The sequence below is a fragment of the Polypterus senegalus genome, chromosome 2, assembly GCF_016835505.1.
Source record: "Polypterus senegalus isolate Bchr_013 chromosome 2, ASM1683550v1, whole genome shotgun sequence".
Classification (NCBI taxonomy): Eukaryota; Metazoa; Chordata; class Cladistia; order Polypteriformes; family Polypteridae; genus Polypterus; species Polypterus senegalus.
The window spans coordinates 131,907,339-131,928,249 of NC_053155.1; the positions used below are offsets into that span (position 1 = coordinate 131,907,339).

At 42.0% G+C, this 20,911-nt stretch overlaps 1 protein-coding gene across 4 annotated transcripts in view; it reads right to left on the minus strand.

The window, feature by feature from the left end:
- LOC120523364 (immunoglobulin-like domain-containing receptor 2) overlaps positions 1 to 20,911 on the minus strand; it is a 205,886-nt gene that overhangs the window by 24,804 nt on the left and 160,171 nt on the right. For all 4 annotated transcript variants that reach the window (XM_039744626.1, XM_039744625.1, XM_039744624.1 and 1 more), the window contains 3 exons: positions 18,073 to 18,186; positions 12,898 to 13,099; positions 9,972 to 10,674 (listed from right to left, as the gene is read on the minus strand). In XM_039744626.1, the coding sequence (XP_039600560.1) occupies positions 9,972 to 10,674; positions 12,898 to 13,099; positions 18,073 to 18,186 (1,019 nt within the window). The remainder of the gene's footprint in view (positions 1 to 9,971; positions 10,675 to 12,897; positions 13,100 to 18,072; positions 18,187 to 20,911) is intronic.

Below are 20,911 nucleotides of genomic sequence, written 5' to 3' on the forward strand. Positions count from 1 at the left end.
GCTCCCAGCGGCAAGCGGTTTCATTGCCCACCCACCACACACAGCTGCCCATTCATTCTCGGTGGATGGCTGGTAATGCTGCAAGCGGTGACCCGGTTGTGGCTGAACGGAGGCCATTGAGGGTGAACGGGGTGACGGGGGGTAGCATTCAACACGCAGCCATCCAAGGCACACTACAATGCTACCCCCCCGTCACCCCGTTCACTGCCTTGCTGCCCTCATTCATTCTCAATCGCAAGCCTGTTTGTTCTGTTACACACATAGCAGGAAGTTGTCTCTTGTCAGCACAGGGTGGTCCAGATCTAATTGTGCAGATCCAGATTATCTGCATGACTTTGATTTATGCGGGGACGATTCCAGTTTGGCGCAAAGAAGATTCTTCGCGTCGTCAGTTTGCACACTTCTCGATGGTCCGGGATTTTTTGGGTGATTTTCTATGTAATAAAGTGAATAAGTTATAGCGTAATGAAAATTGCATAATTAGATCTGGACCACCCTATACATCAGACATGTTGACGACTGGTGCCTTCCTGCTGTGATAGCGTGTACAGTGCTGTACAGAAGAGCTCATCTTAACCTTTTGTCTTCACCCTTCACGAATTTCTCTGAAACACAAATCTGATGCAAGTGCTGATGATACAGTAAAGAAGAGAAAAACCATCACCATTGAAAATAAAGTAGAAATAATAAAAAGGTCAGAGAGAGGTGAAACTCCATCATTCATTGGCAGAGCACTTGGTTACAATCGGTCAACAATAGCAATTATTAAAATAATGTACCTGTTTCAACTTACATACAAATTCAACTTAAGTGCAAACCTACAGTCCCTATCTCATATGTAACCCAGGGACTGCCTGTACATACTTTATTTATTTTTTTTATCACAGGGGCTGTTGAAATTGTTTGTTAATAAAAGTTTTTATTTCTTCAGATAATAATATGACTGAACAAAAAAAGAAAGGCAAACAGTACAGCTTGGACTATTTGTACTTATTTCGAATTTACATATCTATTTCATAAATGTCAAAAATGTAAAGAAACTCTGGTCGTATTTTTTTGCTTTAATTTTCATTAGTGCAAGTTTCAATATTAAATGTTGCACAAGATATTGTCATATTCCGTAGTCCTTTTATCTTTTTCAATCATTATTTACAAGTGATTAAAATGAAAAGTTTGATATCTAGTGAAATATTTAATATTGAGTACTGTACACATTTATTAATTTGAGTAAGTAAAGTAAATGACTAGGGGCTCAACGGTTTTAAAAGTTTTTGGTAAAGGGGTCTGAGAACTCTTGTTCTAGTGACTACCATTTTAAATGTGCTATTATGTATGCAAGAGTTTACCTACATTTTAGAATATGTAGCCTCTCTTAGCAAAGGAATGATCAGTACTCGTAAGTGTTGTCCTTCCTTGCATGGGTCACTTCTTGGCATTTGCTGTATGGGAGGTGAGCACCACGCATGAAAACTAAGAACCGTCAAACTCTTCATTGTGTAATCACGTCTTATCTCTGCGGTGGGCTGGCGGCCTGCCAGGGGTTTGTTTCCTGCCTTCCGCCCTGTGTTGGCTGGGATTGGCTCCAGCAGACCCCTGTAGTTAGGATATAGCGGGTTGGAAATTGGATGGATGGAGGTCTTATCTAGTGAATAACATTCACCCTGTCCACTGTTTAAATTCTTTTCACTTAATTCCCCTTTAAACACATAAAATGTAAATGGCTAAAAACAATCAACTGTGTCTGACAGGCTACTTTATAACCCACTTTGTGTCTGCCATAGCATGGAATGTGTTAATAAGACAGAACATGCACCGCAACAAAGCACATCCATGAAAAAGAGACTGGATTATAATGCTTAACAGGAGAACGCATGCTGCACGTCTTAAACCCTAGCTCCCAACGTTTAAGCACTAACTACCTACATAAGCATAAACAAGTCAAGTCAAGTCAACTCAAGTTGGGGAGCATGTACTGGTACAGTGCGTTGCCGCACCCACTACACGACGAAACAATTCGGGATCCCGCTTTGCATCTCCCAGGAAGACGCATGGTCCAGTCCCACCCTCTGGAAATGACCCTCTATCTGCCGCAGCCAGGTGTTACGTGGGCAACCCCTTGGCCTGGTCCAGCCACTCGGGTCCCCAACAATGAGAATCTTACGAGCCGGATCACCCTCGGGGAAACACGCTTCATGGCCATAGTGCCGTAACTGACGCTCCCTCACAATGCACGTAATGTGCCTCATTCGGGACTCCATGAGCAACCACTCATTCACACAAAGTCAAACCAACGGTACCCAAGGATTTTCCGGAGAGACACAGTACCAAAGGAGTCCAGTCTTCGTCTCAGGTCACTGGATAGCGTCCATGTCTCGCAACCATATAACAAAACAGGAAGCATTAGGACTCTATAGACTTGGACCTTCATTCTTTTGCATAGATATCGGGAGTGCCACACACCCCTTTGCAGCAACCTCATGACCCCCCATGCTCTCCCAATCCATCTACTGACTTCATAGGAAGAGTCACCAGAGACATGAATGTCACTGCCAAGGTAAGCAAACCTCTCAACAAGGTCAGCACTCTCTCTGCAAACAGACACACTGCTGATGGCTGTGCCCAAGAGGTCATTAAAGGCCTGGACCTTGGTTTTTATGCAGGACACTCGCAAGCCCAGACACTCAGACTCCTCACTCAGTCTGTCATGCGCCACGATCAGAGCCTCCATTGACTCCGCGAAGATCACAGCATCGACAGCAAAGTCAAGATCCATGAATCTTTCTTCACCAACAGATGTCCCACAGCCGCTGGACCCCACGACCTTGCCCAACACCCAGTCCATACAAGCATTGAACAGAGTAGGAGCAAGATCACACCCCTGACGAACCCCAGAATCAACTGGGAAAAACGCAGAGGTCCTGCCTCCACTCTGTGCAGCACTCACAGGCCGGGCATGATATCCAGCAACCTCAAGGGGATCCTGCGAACCCTCAGGATGTCCCACAGGGCAGCTTGATGAACTGAGTCGAATGCTTTGTGAAAATTGACAAAGGCTGGAAAGAAACTCTGCCCATATTAGCGTTTACGCTCCATGAGAGCCCTCAGTGCCAGGATGCAGCCGATGGTAGACTTCTTAGGCGTAAAACCAGACTGTTCCGGTCACTGGTAGGTGAGCAAGTGATCATGGATCCTATTGAGGACAACCCCAGGAAGGACCTTACCTGGCACCGAGAGCAATGTTATCCCCCTGTAGTTGCTCCAATCCAGGCGATCACCCTTCCCTTTCCAGATAGGGACGACAAGTCCCGTTTTCCAGTCAGTTGGGATGATGCCAGTCTCCCAAATGGAAGCAATGCCAGGAGGACAGCCTTACCACCAGCCTGGAGAAGTTCACCTTGGATACCACAGATCCCTGCAGCCTTTCCCCCCCCTCAGCTGGTTCACCACCTGTGCAATCTCAGTGAGACTGGGTGGTTCGCAGCTAATCGGAGGATCAGCCCCAAGAACTGTGGACCCAGAGATATCCAACGACCTAGTCAGAGGATCAGCTTTGAACAACTACTCAAAGTAGCCAGCCCAGCGGGTCACAATTGCAGTGTCATCCGTAAGGACTGTTCCATCAGCCACCCTGACTGCGACTCTTTGAAGAACAGATTCAGATGTGCGTAATGCTTCGATTCCTCTGTAAGCAGGACGTGGGTTGCTAGACTACAGATGGTGTGTCACTTGCTCACAGATTCCTCTAACAAACGCTTTTTTATCTGCCCTCAGAGCCCTCGCAGCCCTTCTTCTCAGTTCCCGGTACAGACCAGAGTTGCCACTGAGCCGTAAGCTGCGATTCCTCTCGATGATAACCGGGGTGCCCTGCAAGATGAAACACCTCCTTCTGGGAACACCGGTAACACCAACACAACCCTCAGCAACCTTCAGGGTCTTGTCACGGAAGGTCTCCCACATCACATTAGGAATCGGCAGTTGTATCCAAATCTCAAAGTTCCTCACCCAAACTGCGTAAGCTGTATCCTAAGATTAGCAACAAGAAAACTGTGGTCAGAATTCAGAAACTGAGCACTTCTGTAGGCCCTGCAGTTTTGCAAGAGCCTCCAGCATCTGCCCATGAGGATGTGATCGATCTCCTTGAGTACACCAATAGTATTGGAGTACCAAGTCCAACGATGCGGATTCAGGGCACTGGAACCAGGATCCAGCAATTCGCAGCCCCTGATCTTTTGCAAAGTCAAGGAACATGAAGCCACTTTCACCATGGTCATCAGACCCATGGGGACCGAGACAATCCTCATAACCAGCCCTGTCAGTGCCAGTGGTTGCATTGAAGTCACCCATGACCAGAAGAGTGTCACCTTGTGGGCACCCATCAACCACAGAGCGAAGCTGCGAACAAAATGTCTCCCTCGCCGAGACACCACTGACTGCGGTCGGGGCATACACTGAGACAACAGACAAGTCACCCAGGAAGTGCCGTAGTCTGAGTTCCATAATACGCTCATTGAAAGAAGCGACATCGGACACCATCAGAAGAAGCAAATCTGCTACAGCAACAGATACTCCTTGAGTATGACTGCCATCAGCCCGACCAGACCAATAAAAGGTGTATCCACCTACAGAGATCCGGCCTGTTCCCGGTCTGCGCAGCTCCTTCGACAGCAGACATTCCATGTGCCCACCCGTATGGGCTGCCTCAAATTGGGACCCAAGTGCTGCTGTGCAGCTGGCGAAGCTTCAGCACCACACCAGTTCCGATCCCCAACAGACTTGACCCTGTTGGCTCTCCAACGGTTTTGACTCTTCCGGGGATGGGGCTCCCGAGGGCTTTCTCCCATCCCCTTCATGATACGAGCAGCCTTCCTTTGGGTGGATGGAGAAGAGCTACTCCCGCAGAGAGCAAAAAGGAATCCTTTCTGTTGTCTCACGCTGTGTGAAGTTTTTTTACGATGGCTGGAGTGCCAATCCTGTCACCAACCCCCATGATTTCCCTGCAAGTTGGAGGGCCACTTGCAGGGCCGGATGCAATTTAACGTCATACCCAGAAAAGGTAAGCATAAACACATTAAATAAATTGCAGAACCTTTGTGTCATGCCAGCATTCTAAAGACACAGTACAAACTACGTGACCTTCCTGTGTTCAGCAGAATTTGGCAAAAATAAGGTAAATATGACTATTTTGATTAGCTATAATTTGTCATTAATGAATGTGTATTTTTTTGTAAATGTTACACACTTCTTTATATAATAAATGTTTACCAGATTTCTTGAATTTTAATATCCCTACTTCAGAGGACAACATTTTCCAGAACTGCAGAAAGAAGCACCAGAAGAAATCGAGCCCATCCACCACATACTGAAGATTTAAAAAGGATGGATGGCACATGGGTCCTTCTCCAAGAAATAAATTATTAAAACTTGGAATGTCTGGAAAACATATATGATAATCCTTTGGAAACTAACATTGAAGTGACACAATTAATTTGTATTATGCCCACCTCTCATGAACATTATTTGTTTACAAATAAGGCTGTCAAATTAGCCAAAACTACTCTGTAAAATAAAATATATATCTGAAAATGTTTAAAACTGGTTTAAACATTCTGGGTGTTTCACATACGTTTGTACTGTACAAGTATGTGGTTTATATTTTTATTTTTTAATGTTTTTACTTTTTTGCCCATGATGCATCTAGAAAGCATGAAGTGCGTGTGTTTGTTGCACAGCAGATAATAACAAAGTGTTTGACAAATCAACCTAAGTCTTCAAAGGAATTGGACACTTAAAAACACAAACCTTCACAAAAATGGGATTCTAAGTATATGCAATGTGACTTAATCAAAATTTAAAAAAACAGCAAAACTGGGTTAAGTTCCAGTTTAATTCTTCGTTTGTATAGCTATTATAAAAAAAACAGCTAGTGGACAATGGATTAGGCAGAAGCCAGACAGATACTTAGCAGCATGGGTTCCAGTTGAATGCTCTGGGCAAGAGTAGATGGTTAGTGAATACAGGGTTAAACTAAACTAGTTTACAGCAAAAATGTAATACAAGTAGTTTCCTTTATGTCTTCCTATTTATGGCATTATGAGTCAATTCAGCAACCAAGTAAGACACAGACTTCAAAGCTGCTTGTTGGCTGATTCAGTGGTAACTAAAATGAATATTGCTAACACTAAAAGGGCCCTTAAAAGCAGTAATAACAAAAGGAAAATCACAAACAGTGATTATGTTCCATTGTCTTTAATGACAAAGAATTCCAGCTTCTTCTTGCTGTGATGGATGTTAAAGTACTGTACTAACACAAAGCAGCAGCCATTCAGAGATTGCGGGTTTAACAAGCAGAAGTCTGAATGAGAATAAATGCTAATTGGTAAGCCTTAACACTTTTTTTATCCTTCCTCTTTCACTAGCTTTTTTTGAAGATGGCTAAAGACTTTTTATTGGGGGTGTAGCTGTTCTTTTATTTCTCACATTTTCTTGTATGGCTGTCTTAATGTTTAATTTTAATTTCTGCCTTGTAATTGATGCTGTCAGAGTATCAGAGTACACATGATGAATTAGGCAGATTAAATCATGAATGCATAAATGGATGGAAAACATTATTTAAAAAAATATGCAGTGTATATATATATATATATATATATATATATATATATATATATATATATATATATATATATATATATATATATATAGTGGGATATGGCCAGCTGTTCATCCCTGCCAATACCCCCAGACCACCAGATGGAGCCCTCCCTGCAACATGGAGGTGCCCTGAATTCCAGCAGGGCCTCATGGACATTGGAGTTTTACTGCACAGCCCTGCTGGATACCATGGGGACCGCAAGGGGACGCTGCAGGGAGGCCCAGGGATTGCTATGTGCACTATAACCCGGAAGTACATCCTAGTCACAGGGACAGAAGAATTGACGTACGTCCGGGATGAAGAAAAGGAGTTTTCACCTGACCCTGGGTCAACAAGTATAAAAGGACTGTGGGAAATCCCAGGAGCTGAGCTGAGTTGGGAGGAAGGGTGGCAACGCATCTGGAGTAGGAGGATTGTGTATTATTGAGAATTGTGTTTATTTATGAGTATTGTGGAGAGTGGGGTGCTTGGTGCACATTATTATAATAATAAAGTCGATTCTTGGACTTTTATCTGGTGTCTGGCGTCTGATCCAAGGGTTCAAGGGAGCGATAGAGCCCCCTATCTGTCACTATATATATATATATATATATATATATATATATATATATATATATATATATATATATATATATATATATACACACACACACACAGTAATCCCTTGCTATATCGTGCTTCGACTTTCGCGGCTTCACTCAATCGCGGATTTTAAATGTAAGCTGTCTAAATATATATGACAGATTTTTTGCTGGTTTGCGGATTTCTGCGGACAATGGGTCTTTTAATTTATGGTACATGCTTCCTCAGTTTGTTTGCTCAGCTGATTTCATACAAGGGACGCTATTGGCGGATGGCTGAGAAGCTACCCAATCAGAGCACGTATTACATATTAAATAAAACTCCTCAATGATATACGATATGCTTCCCGCGTGCTGCTCAAGACACTTAAAAGCTCTAACAGCCCGTATTGATTTTTCATTGTTTGCTTTTCTCTGTGTCTCTCTCTCTGAGAAATACAGGCAGATACTTATCCATCATGCAAAACCATCAGGGAGACGTATGATTGGCCCCATTATCTGCTCTGACGGAGGGGTGTGAGCAGAGGGCTGTTTGCACAGTGGCTGTTTGCTTAGAAGATACGGACGCCTGTAAAAAATGCTGAAAGGCTACCTTCACATTGATCCCTTCATTGCTTTATCGCAGTGCTTGCATACTTAAAAGCGCAACAGCCCTATTGATTTTTGATTGTTTACTTTACTCTCACTATCTGACATTCTCTGCTTCTGATGGCGCACCTTGAAGAGGAAGATCTGTTTGCATTCTTTTAATTGTGAGAAAGAACTGTCATCTCTGTCTTGTCATGGAGCACAGTTTAAACTTTTGACTAAAGGGTGTTACTTCATGTCTAGAGGGCTCTAATAATGTTAAAAAACGTATTTAGAAGGTCGTAAACAGGTTTTCAATGCTCTAACTGCAAAAATATTAGATTTATAAATAAAGAATCCTACTTCTTGGAAATCCATTTATCTGTCTGGAGCGGATCAACCGCTATAAACGAGGGTTTACTGTATAACTGTGCGGAGAATATTTATAAACAGTGTGGGAGAGTTTCTAAGAGCTTAAAATATATAAAAATAACCATACAAACATATGGTCTCTACTTCGTGGATTTTCACCTATCGCGGGGGGTTCTGGAACGCAACCCCCGCAATCGAGGAGGGATTACTGTATATATATATATATATATATAGCTGGCAGTCATTTTTGCAAGTCCATGATATGGTAAGTCAGGCAACTCTGCTTTTAGGCTCTTTTTTGTGCCTTTCCCTAACCCTGATTTAATCTTTGGTTAATACTTAGAGAATCAATGATTTTCACGTTTTCACATCCATCCATTTTCTAAACTCTCTTTTCTCATTTCAGGGTTGTGAGATCAGGAGTAAGACAGTTACCAACCCTGAATGGGAGGCCAGGCCATCTTAAGGCACACTAATGCATATTCCCAGACCTGTTCACATGGGGCCAAGTTAGAATCACCAATTACTCCGGCACAAATGACTTTATGATGTAGGAATTCAAATCTAGTCTCAAGGAATTTTGGAAAAACACTGACACCCTTTAGTCACCATAATAACTAGTTTCCTATTTTTGCATTCATAATTTATCTAGAAGGATTGAAATATCTTTTGCTTTCATCAATTCCAACCAAATAAGTTAAGAGTTTACATTGAAACATATTATAATGTGAAAATGCCCAGAGAATACTTCTTCATATCCACTTTACAATATGTTTGATATTTTTGTAACCTTTAATATATTGCAGAATTTAATGTAAATAACTTTTAAGCTTGTAATACTCCTTTTCATAGCATCCTTTCACACATATTAAATACTTATTGCATCTTGTTTATAAAGCTGGAATTCAAATGTAGTTTCCAGGAATTTTTAAACAGTACCCTTAAGCCACCATATTCATAATTTATTAAGAAGGATCCAGATACTTCCTTTGATTTATGGCAAAAAAGTCCTACTAAATAACATATGATTCCATTTTGAGACATACTTTAAAGTGAAAATTTCCAATGAGTAAACAATTTAGCCACTATATAATATGTTCTTAATATTTTTGTAAATATTACAACATTTATGTATTTAATCATCTACTTTCGAAACCTGCTATATCCTGAGTAAGGTCATGGCTAAGGTATCTCTGCAAGCATAGGGCACAAGGAAGGAACAAGCCATGGGTGGGGCATCAGTCCACTGCAGGGTCAACACACACACGCACACACATACACATACACACTAGGGACAAGTTAGCATCGCCAGTCCACCTAACCTACATGTCTTCGGACTGTGGGAGAAAATGGGAGAACCCTGAGTAAGCCCATGCAGGCACAGGGAGAACATTCAAACTCTTCACAGGGAGGACCAGGGAAATTAATCTAGGCCACCTTGTTGTGAAGAAGCTGTGCTACCACTGCGCCACCATGCCACCTTGCAGTACTTAATGTAAGGTGTAAATAGTTGTTTAGGCTGTAATACCCCTTTCCATCATATTCTTTAACAAGTATTGAATACATTTTATATCTTATTTTTATTGACTGCACATTGTTTCAAGAAGAAAACTCAACAATACATTATATTATATCAAAACTGAATTTAGCAGTTCAACGTGCTCTATATCCTCTATTTATCTAGTGCAGATATTTTTTATGAATTTCCTGAACCACTTTGATGAGAACCCAAGTAACTGACCCAGTAATTGCTGACTTAAATGTAGACAGAGGATCCTTTCACCCTGGCTGTAACTTACCATTTTTCTGAATTTCTCCCTGTCTCTCCTCTCATGCATTAAATGCAGGCTGCTTTGATGTGTGTTGTCCCTGGTGTAGCAGAAAGGCCTGGCTGAGGCCTCTGTTGGCTTATGCCTCTCAGCTTCCCTTTCTGAGTAAGGCGGCAAAGAGTCTTCCTCTTCATGACGGTAAATAGGAGATCGGCTATGAGAAAAGTCATTGCTCTTTTTGGAACTGGATTTTGAGGGAGTCTCACTATTGTAGTTCTCCTCTAGATGTCGGCCTCTGGCTTTCCTTTCTAAAACACTTGTTAAGAAGGTATTATCATAAGCCCGGTTCCCACATGAATTTCGAAGTGGGTAATTGTCAACAGGTTCCCTCCTCTTTGGTGAAGGAGGTTTATAATGGCGTCCTCTGTCTGACTCATAAAAGCCATCTGGGCTTCTGCCTCTTTTACTGTAATAGTCGTCTGGAAAAGTGTCCTGGTATGCATACCGGTCCATATGGGGGTGCATCTGTTTTTCCTCGTGGTAATGATGATCTCTAAAGGAAGGAGGGTAGCAGTCTTGCTCATACTCCCGGTCCTGGTTAGGTTCATGGTACATGCGCCTCCCTTTCTGATCGTAGGATTGAGCAAATTCTTCTAATTCATCAAGAGACCCAGTGCGTCCACTGGCTTGTAATGTTTTCCTTTGAAGATGTTCTGATCTGGGCTTCCACCTGCTTTTATAGAAACATGTAAATACATTAGTCTATACATAAAAAACATAAAACATACACCATCTCATTCTACAATAGAATGGTAATTATTGAGGTAAAAACAGTAGTCTAATTTTCTATTCTACTGTGAAGTTTGGATATTCTTTTCAAACTAAGTAGCGTCTGGTTGATATGGAGCTGGCATGGTCTTGTTCCATATTTTTTGTCAGACCTAGAATAGCAGGCTTTGGTCTATGGTGGGTCTGTGGTCGGTTTTTTTAAGAAGTCCTTGATCCATCTACAGTATATGTGTGCTGATTGACACCCGGGTGTTGCTGTTTGGTCACCATCCTGCTAGGGATGACCATGTTAAAGGAGGAACTGAAGACCACAAATAACATCCTCATGAATGCCCCCTTGCAATTCAAATGAGTCAGTGTAGTGTGGAGATCCTGTATTTATGGCATCATCTGTTGACCTCTTGGCTTTGTAGGTGAACTGGTGCTGGTCCAAGGTGGGTTAAAGTGAAGATTTTATATGCCTCAGGACTAGCTTCTCGAAGCATTTCATTGTAGCGGGGGTGAGAGCTACAGGTATGTAATCATTATGGCTGCTGATTCCTGTCTTCTTTGCAACAGGCACAATGATGCAGACTTAAGGAATTTGGAGACAGTGCATTGTGACAGAGAGAGATTAAAAATGTTGCTGAACACCTCTGCCAGCTGATCTGCACAATCTCTGAGTACCCTCTCTGAACTTCCATCTGGGCCAGCAGCACTCCTTGGGTTGGCAGTGCATAGTGCTCTTCTGACACCATTAGTACTAACAATAAATGCCATACTGTTAGTAGTTGATGATGGTGTTATCCCGGTCTCTGCCTCACTCACCTCATTCATCTCAAAATGGGCAAACAATCACAACTGATGATGATAGAGTCTTTGCTGCCTTTATAGTTTGTAAAGTTCTGGATGCCTTGCTATACACGTTGGGGGTCTCCGTTATTGAAATGAAATAAAGGTGATGAAGCAAGGGAATGCATTTACAGTAGCTTTCACTTTATACAGAACTTAAGTTGTAGTTCACTGTGCCCATGCCAGCAAATGCTTCTTCAGATATGTTATTTCCTTTAACATTCAAGTAGCCTTATGTACAAATTGGGATCTCAGTCCATTAAAGTGAAATGAATCATGTCACATCCCTATACCTTAATGGCTTGAATCATGTCACCTCTCCAATGCTTAGTGACTTCCATTCATCCATTATCCAGTGACTTGTATTCAGTCATTTTCTGTCCATCGCTGTCAGCTTTAAGCACAGTTTGAAGGCACTAAATCAGATATGTTACCTAAACAGTGTCAAAGACAAAATAATTGACCACATTTTGAAAACTGGAAAAATGTCAAAATGGATATCTGTGAACAAATGTGAATCTGAATTCAGTTTCAAGATTCAGATTCAATGTTTTTTTTTGTTTACACAGCAAGTGAACAAATCTGATAGAATTGGGTTGAATGCAACTGGTAGATTAATGTAGTGAAAATGTCTACACCAACATGGTTTAATACGACATGAAACTTCTAGACTTCTTCTTGAAAACAGGAAACCTAATGTGGCAAGTCAATACCATACAGAGGCCAAGACAAGCATCTCACAGAAACCTTATAGAGTGAGACCTCCATTACAGACCACTCTAATATCAATGATGCGTAAAATTTTATTTTATATAAGCTCAGTTTATATTCCTAATAATTATCACTTTAAACACGGTTGTAATTTTCAAGTAGAACTTAATAAGAATAAATTCAGTTGAACTCAACTGCAAAATCGTAAGGTTGTAACTTATCTTGACTCAGATGTTAAAAAAAATGTTTCGAATGTTAAAAAATTGAAAGGCAAATTAATAAGGTGCTATATAAAATAAAGGTTGTTTGTTAATGCCCAATCAAACCAGTTACCAACAAAATTGTCTCAGAAAGAGGACCTTATTCTGCAAAAGACTGTATGTACAAATATGAGTATTAACAGCATAAACTTCCATTTACAGTACAAGTCTATTTTTGGGTACTAATCATACAAATATACAGATCAGTTTAGAAGTAACACCATTGTTCAAATGATAACCAACAATTTTAGTTAAAGCAATTTACAAATCAAAACTTCACAGAAGAAATATATCCATATTTTGCAGTGAGTCAACTCATTGAATGTTTTAACCACTAGGTCATCATTTTCTACACTTTGTTTTACCTGCTGTGGTACTGTTCTTCCGCTCGGTTAATTCTGTTAGGGTAGCGGGCCGATCGGCGTGCATAGGAGGAGGAGACTTCAAAATCAGGGTCTTCCTCGCGGTCGCTGATGGGTGGCAGAGCCTTCTTATGCACAAGTCGATAAGACTGATGGAAATCCGAATTTCCTTCATGCAGCGAACTCAGCTCTGACATGTTGCTGGCTGTCAATAGAAAAATATTTTTTAGTCCTACATGGTGATGACTCATGGCAAGTTGTTCTGTACTTCACTGTTAAATCCTTGCATCTGGTTGTCATCAGTTCTGCAAGTGTTATAGGAAACTACAGTCATTATCATGAATAGGTTATGATCCCAAAGTGGGAACATAAAAGGTTAGCAGCTATCACTACACTGCATGTACTTAAAAATAACATTAGTGTTGGCTTATGTCTTCTAGACTCTGACCGAAGCTATTCAAAGAATTTCTGAGTCCCCAGATATTTATTCTTTCCTTCTGCTGGAGAGGTGTTCTGTCTTCTCTTAGTCATCTTTTGTGATAGATTAATAATATGTGTTTCCTTATATTTTAACTTCAGCTGTGGAAAAAAATAAAGCTTTTGGGAGTACAGAATTTTATAAAGCCCCTGACAACAGAACTCCTAGGATCATTGGGACATACAATGAGCCGAGCCACCACCTTATCGTGGTGGAGGGGTTTGTGTGTCCCAATGATCCTAGGAGCTATGTTGTTGGGGGCTTTATGCCCCTGGTAGGGTCACCCAAGGCAAACTGGTCCTAGGCGAGGGACATGACAAAGAGCGGTTCAGAAAACCTCCTATGCATACAAACATTGGATGCCATTTTCCTTTGCCCAGACATAGCTCACGGGTCCCCCCTCTGGAGCCAGGCCTGGAGGTTGGGCTCGATGGCGAGCGCCTGGTGGCCGGGTCTGCACCCATGGGGCTCGGCCGGGCACAGCACAGCCTGAAGAGGCACATGGGTCCCCCTTCCCATGGGATCACCACCTGTAGGAGGGGCTAAGGAGGTTGGGTGCAGTGTGAGTCGGGTGGTGGCCGAAGGCGGGGACCTTGGTGGTCCAATCCTCGGCTATAGAACCTGGCTCTTGGGACGTGGAATGTCACCTCTCTGAAGGGGAAGGAGCCTGAGCTAGTGCGCGAGGTTGAGAGGTTCCGGCCAGATATAGTTGGGCTCACCTCAACGCACAGCGAAGACTCTGGAACCAGTCTGCTTGAGAGAGACTGGACTTTCTACCACTCTGGAGTTGCCCCCGGTGAGAGGCACCGAGCGGGTATGGGCATACTTACTGCCCCCCGACTTGGAGCCTGTACATTGGGGTTGACCCCGATAGACGAAAGGGTAGCCTCCCTCCGCCTTCGGGTGGAGGGATGGGTCCAAACTTGTGTTTGAGTGTATGCACCGAACAGCAGTCTGGAGTACCCACCCTTTTTGGAGTTCCTGGAGGGGGTGCTAGAGGGCGCACCTGCTGGTGACTCCCTTGTTTTGCTTGGAGACTTCAATGCTCACGTGGGCAATGACAGTGAGACCTGGAAGGGCGTGATTGGGAGGAATGGCCTCCCTGATTTGAACCCGAGTGGTGTTTTGTTATTGGACTTTTGTACTCGTCACGGATTGTCCATAACGAACACCACGTTCAGGCATAGGGGTGTCCATATGTGCACCTGGTACTAGGACACCCAAGGCGTCAGTTCGATGATCGACTTCGTGGTTGTGTCATTAGACTTGAGGCCACATTTCCTTGACACTTGGGCAAAGAGAGGGGCGGAGCTGTCAACTGATCACCACCTGGTGGTGAGTTGGCTTCGTTGGTGGGGGAGGACGTATTGTGAGGGTCTGCTGGGAATGTCTGGCAAAGTCCCCTGTCAGAAGTAGCTTCAACTCCCACCTCCAGCAGAACTTCAACCACGTGAGGAGGTGTGGGACATTGAGTCTGAATGGGCTTGTTCCATGCCTCTATTGTTGAGGTGGCTGAATGGAGCTGTGGCCATAAGGTGATCAGTGCCTGTCGTGGTGGCAATCCCTGAACCTGTTGGTGGACACTGGCGGTGAGGGATGTTGTCAAGCTGAAGAAGGAGTCCTACAGGACCCTTTTGTCCTGTGGGACTCCAGAGGTGGCTAACAGGTACCGGCAGGCCAAGCGGAATGCGGCTTTGGTGGTTGTTGAGGCAAAAACTCGGACATGGGAGGAGTTTGGGGAGGCCATGGAGAACGACTTTCGGACAGCTTTGAGGAAATTCTGGTCCACCATCCGGCGTGTCAGGAAATGGAAGCAGTGCAGTGTCAACTCTGTATATGGTGGGGATGGTGCGCTGCTGACCTTGACTTGGGACGTTGTGGGTCGGTGGGGGGAGTACTTGAAAGACCTCCTCAACACTAACATGTCTTCCTCCCAAGTGGAGGAGTTCAAGTATCTTGGTGTCTTCTTCACGAGTGAGGGAAGAATAGAGCAGGAGATCGACAGGCGGATCGGTGTGGCATCCGCAGTGATGGGGTCTCTGAATTGGTCTGTCATGGTGAAAAAGGAGCTGAGCTGAAAGGCAAAGCTCTCAATTTACCAGTTGATCTACGTTCCTACCCTCACCTATGGTCATGAGCTATGGGAAGTGACTGAAAGGACAAGATCGCGAATACAAGTGGCTGAAATGAGTTTCCTCCGCAGGGTGTCTGGGCTTTCCCTTAAAGATAGGGTGAGCTCGGCCATTCGGGAGGATCTCAGAGTAGAGCCACTGCTCCTCCGCATCAAGAGGAGTCAGATGAGGTGGCTCGGGCATCTGATCAGGATGCCTCCTGGACGTCTCCCTGGTGAGGTGTTCCGGGCACATCTAACTGGATGGAGGCCCCGGGGAACATTCAGGACACGCTGGAGGGACTATGTCTCCCAGCTGGCCTGGGAACACCTTGGAATTCCCCTGGAAGAGCTAGTAGAAGGGGTCAGGGAGAGGGAAGTCTGAGCATCTCTGCTCAAGTTGCTGCCCCCGTGACCCGGCCTCAGATAAGCAGAAGAGAATGAATGGATGGATGGATGGATGGATGGGAGTACAGAATTTTATGTATTAATGTCTACATGTATATGCAGGATATGTAAAAACTGTCACACTTAAAATCAGTTACTCAGTTTTTATGAAAACCTACATGGTATAAGACCAGTGAGATGCATATAGTATTATTTACCTGGAATTTCAGAGTCTTTGATATGGTACCACATCAGAGGTTAATAATTAAACTAAAAGAAGTGGGAATTCAAGGTGGATACAAAATTGGCTTAAACACTGGAAACAAGGAGTTATGGTGAAAATTAGGTGATATTAAAAGTTGAGATATGCTCTAGAGATGAGAGGAATGAAGGTCAGTAGGAACAAGACAGAATACATGTGTGTAAATGCGAGGGAGGTCAGTGGAATGGTGAGGATGCAGGGAGTAGAGCTGGCGAAGGTGGATGAGTTTAAATACTTGGGATCAACAGTACAGAATAATGGGGAATGTGGAAGGAATGGGAGTGCAGGCAGGGTGGAATGGGTGGAGAAGAGTGTCAGGAGTAATTTGTGACAGACAGGTATCAGCAAGAGTGAAAGGGAAGGTCTACAGGACGGTACTGAGATTAGCAATATTATATGGGTTGGAGACGGTGGCACTGACCAGAAAGCAGCAGACAGAGCTGGAGGTAACAGAGTTTAAGATGCTAAGATTTGCATTGGGTGTGACAAGGATGAATAGGATTAGAAATGAGTACATTAGAGGGTCAGCTCAAGTTGGACGGTTGGGAGACAAAGTCAGAGAGGTGAGATTGCATTGATTTGGACATGTACAGAGGAGAGATGCTGGGTATATTGGGAGAAGGATGCTAAGGATAGAGCTGCCAGGGAGGAGGAAAAGAGGAAGGCCTAAGCGAAGGTTTATAGATGTGGTGAGAGAGGACATGCAGGTGATGGGTGTAACAGAACAAGATGCAGAGGACAGAAAGATATGGAAGATGATTCGCTGTGGCAACCCCTAACGGGAGCAGGCAAAAGAAGAAGAAGTGGTGATATTAAAAGTGATGTCCCTCAGAGGTCATTGCTAGGGAAGCTGCTCTCTTTAACATACATAAATAACCTCAGTAAATGTATAATTGATAAGCTGGTTAAGGTTGCCAAAGATACCAAAACAGGTGGAATGACTGGATTAATAATTACATAGAGACCTGCATAGAATACAAGCTTGTGCAAACTGATGACAGATTTGATGACAGATTGAATTTAATGTAAGTAAACACGTAGGAAGCAAACATGTTATATTTGAATACACAACGGGGAGTTTTAAGCCTTGAAAGTACAACTTACGAGAAGGACGTAATTAAGAAGACGAATACAATGTGACATAATACAGCATGTTGTGCAGAGTATTTGTCAAGGAAAATAATGCTTATGATATATAATACACTGGTGAGTTCTCATTGGGAGTACTATGTACAGTTTTGGTCTACATGTTACAAAAAAGATATACAGTAGCAGTGCTACAGAAAATGCTGAGAAGAGCATCTAAGTTGATTTCAGGACTGCAAGGTTCAAGCTGTGAAGAAAGATTGAAGAAGCTTAACCTTTTCAGGTTACGTAAGCTGAGTTTAAGAGGTGGCACAGGACTGGTGTTTAAATTTTTAAATGAAAGTAGTTCAGCGGATTCCAGTTATAACTTTGCATTAAGTTTTTTTAACATGAACACGGGGACACATATGGAAATTTTTTAAGGGTCTCCTAACTGCGAGGCAACAGTGCTACCACTGTGCCACCGTGCTGCCCTAGCTAATCTATTCAAATGTTATATATGCCACAAATACCCTGAAATAATCACAATGAAAACTGTCAAATTGTGTTCAGGAACATCTAATTGTATTAATCCTTTATAAATTAAAACCAAATGTCAACACCATTACAAAAAAAAAGGAAAACATTTTCAAAAACATTTATGCTCTGCATCATTAGTTTTAAAATAGATTAGCTGGCTATACAAATGAGCTGACTGGTCATCTGGGTTTAGATTAAAATAAATAAATAAAACCACTTTGTCATTTGCGTTATTCAATTTTTGTAAATTTGAGTTTTTTTTTATTCATATTAAGGGAGCTTGGTGCATTCACGTGTGATAACATATATAACAAACACAAAGAACCAAAACCTTACATTTTTCATATGTTCTCTTTCCTGAGTCAAGCTGGTTAAGCTCCTTTTCTACATAATATAAAACCTTCATAGGGTCCTGATCAATGCAGCCTTGAATTCCATATCCACGCTGAGCTAGTGACAGATAAAAGAAAAAAAAAGGAAGATAATAACAAGTTTGGTATTTACAGGGCAACAATAAACAATCCCACTTTCTATTTTTTTGGTTGAAAAGGGTAGTCCATTAATACCAGCGTTCAAATACTGACATTTCTATTAAAAATGTAGACAAAACTTAGGTTTGAAAAAGAAGAGATTTGATGCGAGTCCACATTAGAATAGATTAGATAAACTTTATTAATCCCATTTACACAGGAATTTGGTATATTTATACTTCTGTGGTTCAGGGACATTTTCTGGTATACTTACTATAACTCAGTCTTATCTTAGTTTGCAGTTGAACTCCTGAGACGTTCTTTTCTTCTACCTTTTCATTTGAAAGCAGTGGTCAAACTTGCTTTCAAGCATGTGTGGTTTAAGTTTCATAGTCTGCCTTGAAACTACAAGGCTCACTGGGTCACACGTGATCACTATATCTCTACATGACCTAAAATTGCTTAAGCTGCCTGTTCCCTGTAGATTTGACTATAGCACTATTAAGATCACACTGTGAATGGTGATACTACATATAGAAAATTAGTCTGAGTAATGGAGCAAAAAATCCTTCATCAGTGAAATTCCTACAGCAAGCAGATTTATTAATGCAGGCTTAACAGGTATAATGTACCTATTGTTTACCCATAATCTAGTATACAGTAATATAGTGATGCGTTGTCAGGTCAGCTCTTGGTACGTCAAAGCTTCAGGAGATTGGGTATGAAGCTCAGCCCGATAAAATGTGTGTATGTGGAGTTTGCATGTGTGTGTAAGTGTTTGTGTAGGTTCTTCTCAGCATACTCTGCAATTTTTACAATATTTCAAAGACATGCAGGCTACATTGACTGACCCTGTAAGAAAGAATGTGACCTCCAATGGACAGTTATCCTATTCAGTATTGGTTTCTGCTTTGTACCTGATGTTATCTGAATTAGCCCTAGAGATCTATGGCCCAAAAATTAGAAAACGTGGATTCATACAATGTGCAGATGAATAAATATTAGAGGTGCCATGTTCTTTCTATTATAATTTTTTTAATTATCATCACCTTCAAACAACTGAAAAAACTGGAGAACACTTTTATGCCAGCCTATAGTAAGGGCTATAATCTCAAGTTAACCATGCTGTCATGAATTTACAGGTGCTTTTGGAATTTATTGTTGTTTTTGAATTATTATGTTTTATTTTTATGCATTCTTTGTGATTTAGTTTCTATGTATCTCTGTTATGCTCCATGTGTTTTGTGGGTGGTTCCTTAAAGGGCACAATTCTTTGTCCTCTTTTCTGGATCTGTGTTTTAGAGACTTGTTTGTCTTGAATTGCCTTGTTATTTCAGGCAACTCCTGCTGTGCCTTTTGTATTCTTTGGAGCCTCTTTGTTAGAGAGCATTTTTTGATTAATAAATCTTTTATTTGCAAAAATCTTTGTTGCCCTTGCATTAACACAACAAAGGCTGATGGTCAATTTCTTGTGGGTTTTTTGGCTAAAGATTTTAGGACATTTATACTTAGGTAATCCCAAGTTTAAAACAATTATACTTAGTGGACCCTGTTTTTAAGATCAATGAGTATCATTAGATGTAAATGTGCTCCTCCAAATTACTGTCCATAACTTTTAGTTGACCAGATTCTATGTAAAAATGAAACACACCTTCAAGCCACAAGCATCGCATCGCAGCATCATTATCACAAGCATTGCATTATACTTTATTTTATATGTTGTGGCCTGTATGGGGTGCTCTCGAGCTGATCCTGAATCAAAATATAATTAACAAGGTCTAAAAATATATAAAAAAAAGTTTACTTTAACAATAATAAGTGTAATGGAAGGGTGAAAGGTACTTGTGAGAAATACAGTATGTCCAAAATAATAAGGGACCTAAATAGCTTTCAGCCACACTAAGTCTAACTATAAATAGATTTTACCTATATCTGACATGTGGGTTTCCTTCTCTTCTTTCTCTTGTGTTTATTCCTCCTTTAAACTGATGCAAGCCCATCCCAAGGATAGTTGTCCATAGTGGAGTTTAGGAAGCCACCAATTGGCTTGGGGCACCCCCTCCCTACACTCTTTGGTCTGTTTCTGCCCTTAGTGCAAATACGTGTTCCAACAATAGCCAACTCCAGGCCACTATCCATTCTATTGGTGTACAGGACACCCTCCTGATTGTAGTTTGGTATAACTAATGTTGCCACAGTCACTGCATTCATCACCAGGGCATCTTGCAGGACATTTTCTGTCACACACTACCTTATTCTTCCTACAGATGTGGTCCCCCACCCCAACCTGCTTTTTCAAACAGTTACAGTCATGGCCGAAATTAAACTGCACCCCTGGAATTTTCCCAGAAAATGCACCATTTCTCCCAGAAAATTGTAGCAATTACAAATATTTTGGTATACACGTTTATTTCCTTTATGTGCTTTGGAACAACACAAAAAAACAGAGAAAAAAAGCCAAATCTGACATAATTTCACACAAAACTCAAAAACCGGGCTGGACAAAATTATTGGCACCCTCAACTTAATATTTGGTTGCACGCCCTTTGGAAAAAATAACTGAAATCAAGTGCTTCCTATAACCATCTACAAACTTGTTACACCTCTCAACTGGAATTTCCGACCACTCTTCTTTTGCAAACTGCTCATGGTCACTCAGATTTGAAGGGTGCCTTCTCCCAACAGCAATTTTGAGATCTCTCTAT